The sequence below is a fragment of the Kryptolebias marmoratus genome, linkage group LG19 (assembly GCF_001649575.2).
Source record: "Kryptolebias marmoratus isolate JLee-2015 linkage group LG19, ASM164957v2, whole genome shotgun sequence".
NCBI lineage: Eukaryota > Metazoa > Chordata > Actinopteri > Cyprinodontiformes > Rivulidae > Kryptolebias > Kryptolebias marmoratus.
The window spans coordinates 8,805,145-8,814,375 of record NC_051448.1 but is presented as its reverse complement, the minus strand read 5'-3'; the positions used below and the strand labels follow the sequence as shown (position 1 = coordinate 8,814,375).

The following is a 9,231-nucleotide window of genomic DNA, read 5'->3' as shown; positions in this document are numbered from 1 at the left end:
CATTTATACACTTGTAAAGTGTAATTAGAAAATTCTTTCCAAAAAATAAAATAAAATCTGTACAATGAGGAAGTAATTCATTGATTTTCAGTGTCTTGTAGCTTCAACACTTACGCTGATGCAGCTAAACTGTATTTATGCATAAGATTCAGACTCTTTATTCTCTCTATTACAACTCTAATTAAACATAGCACAAAAGTAAAGCAATGTGTTTGGTTGTTTATGTCTTTATTGTAACAATGCTTCTTGGCTGGTACCTTTGGAAAGCCTGATTATTTCCCCTTAAATGGTGCCACTTCTGTTAAGAAAATACATATGTGAGTGAGCAGGGGAGTGGAGTATGTGGGTTGTGCCCTTGAAAATGTTGCCAAATCTTCTCTGCCAAACAGCTTATTCTGCTAGAGACTTGTTTTGAGCTTCTTGTGCCCCCGGTGCCAACAATCAGGGACCTGTGAGCAACCAGTCTGGGACTGAACTTTATTCTCCAAGAATAAAGTTGTTCTCCTTTGCCCCCATAGAGCAGAATTTATTAAAGACTACCTTCAGAATTAGGGAGTGGAGAGGACTGACCTGTTCAACACCTGAGATATCAGGTCAGGCAAGCTTTTTGTTCCAAAGTGACCAGCATAACCACATTGGCTGATTTGTGATAAATGCTGGTTAAAGAACGGCTGCCACCCACAGCAGTGTGTGATCGAGCCTGTGAGCAGCATAAGGAGGAGGGGCTAGGCTACTGTGGCTGTGTATGGTTCTTCCACTTGCCACTGGTGCCCCTGTTTGTTCGAAGAATAAGTAGTTAAGTTGCCAAATAGTCTTGTTTGTCAGACTTCAGTGAACCAATGCAATAAATGATCAACTCAAACTACAAATACATTTACCTAACATATGTGGCACCATACAAGAGGAAATAAAATATTGTGTGAAACAAAAACATCAACCAAACTTAAATTTCTTTACTTTTTGCACTAAGTTTAGTTATAACCAGATATTTACAACATATAAAAACACCACAGGCCACAAACAAAGAAAAAGAAAAAAAAAAAAAAGATCCAAGTGCTGGATATCATTTTATCTGGTGTTAGAGTCTATCTTCACAAACATTTTTAAGGCTGTGCCTCAAACAGAACACATTAACACAAACGGGGACAGCAGCCACTGAAACACACAAACACCATTCTCGGATGTGTCATTTTTACAGTCAGGAGGGAAAAGCAACTTTTCCTCTTTTTTTAAAATTTTTTCTTCCTCGGTCCTTCATAGAGCTGGAACCTTCTGAGTGTTTGGTTTCAGCACTGGACCTCGGAACAGCGACGCACGCGTCCTCACCGCGCATGCGCCACGCGTCTTTTGGTTTCCACCGTTGGGATTGAACAGCAATTAAAGATTGAGTTGGTCGTCAGGCTCATTGGTCTCACAGACACTTAAAAACATCGTAATATAGAACATTTGAGTGTCAAACAGGACTCGGCAGGTTTCAGAGTCTTAAGGCGACATTTAAATAATGTAAAACCTGCAGTTTCTGGATGGTACAAGCGGTCTATGATGCTAACTCTGACCTAGCGCAGCTGTTAAAGGACTAAACTGGTGATACGGGGGTGTCTTTATTTCAGCTGAGCCTATAGATGGGCTACACTAAGAGTTCTGCACGTGTCATGACCCGAGTCTTTTTTTCTTTTTCTTTTTTTCCCCTCCTCGCCCGAGTTCATATATCGCTGGACTTGTACATGTCCGAGAGGAGTCTGGTGATGGGCACGTTTCCGATGGTCTTTTTGAAGAACACCTCCTCTATGGTGGACGGGCCGACGGAGCGGAGCGCCGGGAGGAGCAGCAGCAGCTTCCCGAAGCGGCAGGGCTGAGTCGGGTACCTGGAAAACAGAGAAAACAAAGTCATTAAATAAATAAACAAACAAAAGAAAAGTTCAGCTGTCTGCGGCCTCACGGACACCAGCTGCCAATTAAGTAGGAGCGCCAGCCGCCACACCTGTGCCAAATTAGTTAAATTAGATGACAGTTTGACGCATGCGCAGGAGCGCGACGGGCTGACGTGAGGAGATCACCTGGTGTGGATGTAGCTGTTGAGGGTGAGCTGCGCTTCGTCTTGTAGAGCTGCGATGGCGCTGGCGTTGCGGAAACTTCTTAATTCAGTGCTTCCTTGCGTGGGAACTACAAACCAAAGTCAGCGTGCTCAGTAAGTTGCGCATTTTGTCACATGTGGCGACAATTTCAACTTGCCCACCCGTTTTGATTTCGAATAGCATGAGCACTCACCTGCTTTGAATGTCACGATACATTTCAAACAGGCGAACTCTGTCGCGTCGAGACGCATCTGCCGGAATCTGGTGACCACCTCCTGCAGCGCTTGGATCTCGGACATGATCTTGTTCATCCGCTGAGATTCCGTGTTTTCAGTGTTCATCCCTTTTTTTTTGTAATAATAGAAATATGAGGGTGACGCTGAAGCACCGTGCAGCCACAGAATGCAGTCCTCAGATAACCGGAGTTATACACACCTGAGACAGCGAGGAGAGTAGTGGAGTCCACAGGAATGGCCCACTGCGCGATGCCCAGGACGAAAAGTTCTCTCCAAGCGTCCTCCAGCAGAATCAGCTGGAAGGTTTAGTTTTGAATAAATTCCCAATTAGAATCGTTTGCTGTTAAAGGAGCTTCCTTTTAAAAAGGCATAAAAATCCCTCTATTTTCTCAGCCCTCTGAAAGGCCTTTTTAGAATAAGAGTTGGAGTTCTGGTTTCAAACTAGAACTTCTCCAAGCAGGTCGCACATTGTTTACCTGGTCAGATAAAGGCAGGGTGGAGAAGGCGGGGACACTTTTGGCCCACTTGATGCTCATGAAGAGGAGGCGCGCCGCCGACTCGCACACAGATTCTGTCGCCACCTCATACAGGTACATGGGGGTGCCGGTGACCTCGTGAGGATACTGTAAGGTGTTTTAAAAAAAACAAAAAAACAAACAAAAACAAAAGATGAGCATTCTTTAAAAAAACAAATAAGTAAAATAGTCAAACAGCAACCACGTGCGGGCCGATATTGTATTCAGAGAATAGTGAGGAACAGAGATCAAATTCCAATCTCCAGCACCTGATTTTATAATCATTAGTGTTGCTTGTGCTGGATTTACTGGGAATAAAATCTAATTGGCGGATTTGTGGTTCTTATAGGATGCTAAATCGGGACAGGAATTTCAACTTCTAACCCCTGGGGGGCGGGGGGAAATCCTATAATAACATGTCGGATAATGAGTTACAAATATCTATATCATAAACTAACCTTGTCGCTTTAGAATGATACATTTCATACACAATCTAAAGAAATGTTTATTTCATATTAGCTGAAGGTGCAAAATCAGCCTGAAACTTTCAGCTCATAAGTCATGAGATGTATTATTTCAAAATAAATAATAATTAAAAAAAATGTCTGACCTTTGGAGTGGGCTGTGCCAGACCCACAATGGCCTGTCTTTCTGGCGTGGTGGCTACTGAACTCATCTCCAGGTTGTGGGGCTCCAGCTGCGTGACGGTAGTGAAGAAGGGCGGCCCAGGCAGCGAGGATCCCGGGAAATGGGTCGAGGAGCCGTTCACCTCTTTGTGGCCCCGGAAATAAAGGGCGACTTGTTTGCGGATGGTGGACGTCCGGGGCCCCCTTTCGTGCTGAACGGCTGTGAAGCGGGACAACAGGCACAGAGTTAAGGAAGGATTTCTGCAGGAGTGAAAGACCTCTTTATTTACCCTATCTGCGTTTTTAAATTACCTTTGTGAATGACTGCTTTCTTTAGAATGAGATTAACAAATTTAAGTACTTAAAACTGCGAATGTTGTGCGTAAAGGAACAAAACCCTGACAGTAATGAGCTCATATTAGCGCTCCATCAGAGTAGAAATAATATCCCTTTTAAAACAAGCAAACAGGTAATTATCAGCTTCTTTGGGGACTTGATTAACAGCCCTAATAAACTTTTTCATCCGGGTTGCCCACGCCACAGCATGGCGTTTCTATAGTCAAAAGCGATAATTAAATTAAGCCCATTTACCGTCTTTATTCATGTTCACTTCCAGACACTTTTTCAAGCGACACGCTCGGCACTGGTTTCTGTGAGTTTTGTCAACGGGACAGCCACCCTGCGCACAGACAAATTGAGGGAGGGGGGAGAAGAAAAAAAAGAGGTTACAGCTTCGAGTTAGAGGAAAAGCCTCTCGCCATTATCCTCCCGGGAGGCAAACCTGCAGGTAAAAGATCGTGCTATTATCTTGTGGTTATAGACCCGCTTCCCTGCGGCTCTAGTGCGGCCTCATCCCGCAGGATAAGTGCTCGATCCCGCCCTCTGCCGCCTAAATCCTCTCCTTCGAGTCATCACATTAGATTGGATTACACCTGATATGTTAGAGCCGCGCTGTGTTTAGGTGCGGGACTTAATGGTGCAGGCATGACACAATTAGGCTCATCAAGGAAGATTTACCACGGCCACACAACGAGAAAGAGGGAGAAAGATCTGTGCGTAAATACGCATCTCGTGCGTAAAGATGTGTTTGTGCGCAAAAAAAACAAACATTGATGCCAGATGATCGAAATGCTAAAATATGAAGAACTTCACTTGGTTGTTGCTTGTTCTTCCTACTTGAATGGATTTCTACAGAAACTCTGAAAGCAAAGTGGCTGAAAAAAGACGTAAAATTCTCCCCAATCCGTTCAGATCTGCACGAAGATCGATAATAAACCAGTTTAGAAGTGACTAACGAGGCCTCACCTGGGAGCCAGATTTACACACGTAGGTCCGGTTTCTGCGGATGCTCCTCTTGAAGAATCCCGAGCAGCCGTCACAGGCGTAAACACCGTAGTGCTTCCCTGAGCTGCGATCTCCACACACTTTACACGGGATGTCCAGAATCCGACCTTGGAGATGAGAGAAGAGAGAGGGGGGAAGAAAGTTAATTCGAAAGCATGGTCACTGAAATATCAACTCTGACGAGCCAATCGGCTGAGCTGAAACATAAAAACCGGAAGTTTGACAGTAAAATTTGCGGATAACTGGATCTAAATGAGGATTCAAGTTTGCCACCTGCTCATTGTCTGCTAAACTCTGGAACTGAGCCGCTGAAAATACAATAAATTGTGAAAGGACGCAACAACCAAACTGTCCAGCAAATGACTTATTTTTGCCCAGAATTTTCACACACACCTTCTCTCTCTCTCTCTTTCTCACACACACACACACACACACACACACACACACACACACACACACACACACACACACACACACACACACACACACAATGAAACGCACGCCTCGCGCCTCATCCAACCATGACCATGGGAATCCACTGGGCATATTTCAAGAATAAAGTCCGGTGGGAAGCGTCATATCTGAGCTCTCTAAGACAATGGCCCGAGGGCGCACAATGGAGACATTAGGGGAAAGTGTTAACTTAATGATTTTCCCCCATTGAACCTCGTCTGACTGCCTGGATCTCGACAAGCTGCCAACTCCACTTCATAATGGGACTCGACAGCTGCTTTATCCCGCAGGTCTATAGGCCCCGGGATTAGGGAGTGACACTGCAGCATGAGAATAATGCGCACCAACTCGTTTCACCAACTCAAATGAAGTGTATGTAAATCGACCTCAGCGGAGATGAAAAAAAATGTGATTTTTTTTTTCCTGGCGAAGATTTTGTATTCAAATCTCCTAAAAAAAGGACTATATTTGTATGCATATGAGTGAGCTTTTTTTCCACTGTGGAGGGAAAAGCCGTCTATGTAATTACACTGACGTTTTGCCACCTGCTCATTGATTCACCAGTGACCCGTCAAAAAGGGTAGCATGGGAATAACTACTCAAGAGCAAAAACAATGACTTCAGGGGGTAGTTATAGGACTTCAATTGGCTGTTTATTCAGAATTAGGAGGGATACTTGTTTATTTATTTATAGGACACAACCGTGCACTTAAACGATCATTTTATTAATCATATTTCTTTTAAACTTAGCAGCATGTTCGAGGATTGTAAGATTAGATCAATTTTTGTCACAAAAACTAAGTAAAAATCTCAGCCGACAGTCGAGACATTTATTTGAAATTAATTTAAATTTCAAGTTACAGCTGAAAAAGATGAAGTTCAAAACTAATCTGAAACAACGAACTCTGACGGTTATTTTACCAAAACGACAATTATTAATTTTTTCCTTTGTTGTTGTTGTGAAAGAGGGGAACTGTATTTAACTCCCCGCTGTGGGGGTCCAGTGCGTCCTCATTGTGCGCCATAATTGCTTGAAAATATATGGCATATTTCATTAACGTAATCACCATCAAGGCGAAAAGCTGCTGAAAGAAAACTGGAAATCTGGAAGTGAAGTTTTACTGAGAGCAGGAAATGATTCGGCCCACAATCAGCACACATTTCCTTCAGATTTAAAAAGAAACGCAACAGCGAGTTAAAATCCTCGAGTTTCTGCAGTTTGACATCCCTGACTTTCATCTGTGAAAAGATAAAGGACAAATCAAATTAAAGTCCATCCAAATGTTTATAGTTTTTGATATAACAATCGTTTGTTTGGCCTGTTTTTGTTATCAGAGTCAATTTTATTAAAGCGTTTATTAAGATTAGTTCAGGGGTGATTACAACAAAATTATTTAGCGTGATTAATAAAAAAAACACCAATCTTAATAAAATGTATTACTTCACTGACTTTACTGGGAGCATTTTAAATTAAAACTACTTTATTTGTTTTATTTCTTCATTTACAAATAACAAACATGTTGGGATATTTAAAAGTTTGAATTTAAAGCAAAGGCCTGTCATAATAAAAAAAAAAACAAATATAACAAAAGTCGTGGAAATTAACGTCTTAATCAAAAGGCTACTTTAGAGAAATAAGAATGAAATCGTCTCGGTTTATTGTAACATGAACAAAAAAGAAAAGAGAAATAAATTACAAGCAACAAGTGGCATCAAGTGGGGAACATTTTGAACACATTTGTGCCTTAGAATATATTTTTTATATATATGCAGATATGTCTTGATTATTATTTCTTTAAAAACACGAGCAGATTTTCACTTTGCAATTTACAATATTTAATTTAAACGATCTAATATTAATTTGTTTTATGACCAAGCAGAATGAGCTCATTGAATTCTGTTAATTTGAGACACAAAAAGTGTTGGGAAACTTTCTGCTGCCATCACAGACAGCCCCCGGTGAGAGGAAGGCCTGCTGCAGACAGTTTAATATTCATAAGGAGCATCAGGGAAGAGATGAAAGAAACTTACTTGATTTGACGTTCAGAATATCCAAACAGCCACTTGTTGAACCGGGTTTGCTCATCCTGAATCCTCGGTCTATTTTAAAGACTCTGAAACGACTGGTCCCTCTGTATCTTCTGTATTTGTTTATGTTCTGACAGGAGCGGCGAGTCTGCAGTGGAACCCGCAGCTTCTTCAGGGATGAGATCCGGGCGACTCAAAGTTCCAGTCTGCCACAGGAGCGACCTCCGATCGAGAACCACCACCACCCTCCTCCGCCTCCTCCTCCACCGCCTCCTCCTCCAGAATCAGAAGTCGCAGTTCTGTCAGCAGCCCTCGCTGTTCGGAGAACCAGAGAAAAAAGAGCCGGTCAGCCCTGGCAGCAGCCCTCCAGCAGCGCGGGGCGCAGCCGCCGGCGCATAAAGTTGGAGATGTGGGCGCAAGAAGAGCAAATATCACAGCCCGGAGCCCATCCGACGGAGCCACGGCCACAGAGGGGGGAAACAGAAACTCTTATTTGGGTTTATTATTGTTAATATTACAAATGGAAGTGCGTTTAAAAAAAAAAGAAAAAAAAAGCAGAGCGCAACGTGACTTTGTGCGGCGAAGTCCCCTCTGAATAAGCCTTGGTAATATTTATGAGAAGTGTTAGGGGGGAGGCTGGAGGGTGGAGATCTCCACTTCCTTCATCCACTTGGCTTTCTACACCAAACTCAAGCCTGACGTCACTGGAGTGTGTGTGCGAGTGTGTGTGTATGTGTTTAAAAGATGGGGATTCAAAACCACAAGTAGAAGAGAAACACGTGTTGCATGTGTTTTTTTTTATTTACATTTGACTTTGATTTATATTTTAATTCATAATTTTAAGTTTAAGAAATTAAAAAATAAAATAAAATAAAATAAACTTACGGTAAGTGATTTTTATTTTATAAAATAAACCAAAAATTAGGAAAAAAAAGCCAAAGTCTCAGTGACCGTTTGGAGCTACACTTCCGGTCATATCAGGAATGCTGAGGTTTGCTGTCCTCTATAAAGAGTTTATAAACAAGTGTGTGTGTGATTCTCAGATTTAAACAGATCTCTGCTCCCACATTCAGATGATTCAGAGAGAGAAGCTGACTGTAAACATCCACCAGCAGACAGCAGCCTATTTTATAGTTATATTAATATATAATAAATAAATAAAGTAAAAATAAACAAAACAAAAACTCCAAACAATATCAAATAATACTATAAAACTATCTGAGTCAAAAATTCATAATAATAATTGAAAATACAATTCTCTCCCTACATTTTCTTTTACTTTCTGAAGGTGTTTTCTTACAGGGGGAGGTTCCGTGAACGCATCACTTTTTCTGGTTTTAAAGCCGCTGTGAGCTTCACGGCGTTTTTCAACCTGTTGCACAAATAAGGAGGCTTTTCTTGTGGCTCACTGAAGGGGACTGAGTCAGTATGAAATTACAGACAAATTTTTATCCTATAAAATCAGCTAAAAGTTTCTTCTGAAGAATAAATAAAACATATTACTTTTGTTTGCATTTGGTTATTAAGCGTTAAAAAAGAAGCAAATTGACTTGTTTTCTGTGGATTGTTTCTAATTAGCACTTTCATCACCGCATATTATCAGTTTGTGACAAAGTGTGGGATATTATATAAATAAAAAACAATAATAAACAAAAACAAACATACGTAATTTGGCTTTTTAGGCAACTTCATTCATCTTAAGGGATTATTAAAACGTATATGAGTTAAAAAAAATACTCACAAAACAAACACATTAATGTTTCCGTTTCAGAATATTCTCAAAAATGCCAATTTAATTATAATTTTGTGTTTCTACAAACCTTCTGCTCCTAATTAAAGTATTTCCAGTTTTGTCCTGCTTTTTGCAGACATGTTTTTCTTAGATAAATGCAAATAATAGGAAAAAATGTGAACAATACTGACTAAACTTTATTTTAAATGAATCTTTTATCTG

At 41.1% G+C, this 9,231-nt stretch overlaps 1 protein-coding gene across 1 annotated transcript; it reads right to left on the bottom strand.

The window, feature by feature from the left end:
- Positions 1–557: 557 nt before the first annotated feature.
- Positions 558–7,420, bottom strand: nr2e1 (nuclear receptor subfamily 2, group E, member 1). The gene is made up of 9 exons (XM_017423337.3): positions 7,281–7,420; positions 4,758–4,903; positions 4,044–4,131; positions 3,437–3,672; positions 2,788–2,934; positions 2,511–2,607; positions 2,269–2,418; positions 2,058–2,163; positions 558–1,865 (listed from the first exon to the last, which is right to left on the bottom strand). Exons 1-9 carry the CDS (start codon positions 7,333–7,335, stop codon positions 1,703–1,705), a joined length of 1,188 nt encoding a protein of 395 aa, XP_017278826.1. The 5' UTR covers positions 7,336–7,420; the 3' UTR covers positions 558–1,702.
- Positions 7,421–9,231: the final 1,811 nt, after the last annotated feature.

Bases quoted from the DNA above. Each gene is read 5' to 3' on its own strand.
- nr2e1 (XM_017423337.3), bottom strand. From the start codon at position 7,335: ATGAGCAAACCCGGTTCAACAAGTGGCTGTTTGGATATTCTGAACGTC. The intron at 4,132-4,757 runs GTGAGGCCTCGT...GTCTGTGCGCAG, and splicing joins TGTGTAAATCTGGCTCCCAG to GGTGGCTGTCCCGTTGACAA. The intron at 2,164-2,268 runs GTGAGTGCTCAT...TTTGGTTTGTAG, and splicing joins TATCGTGACATTCAAAGCAG to TTCCCACGCAAGGAAGCACT.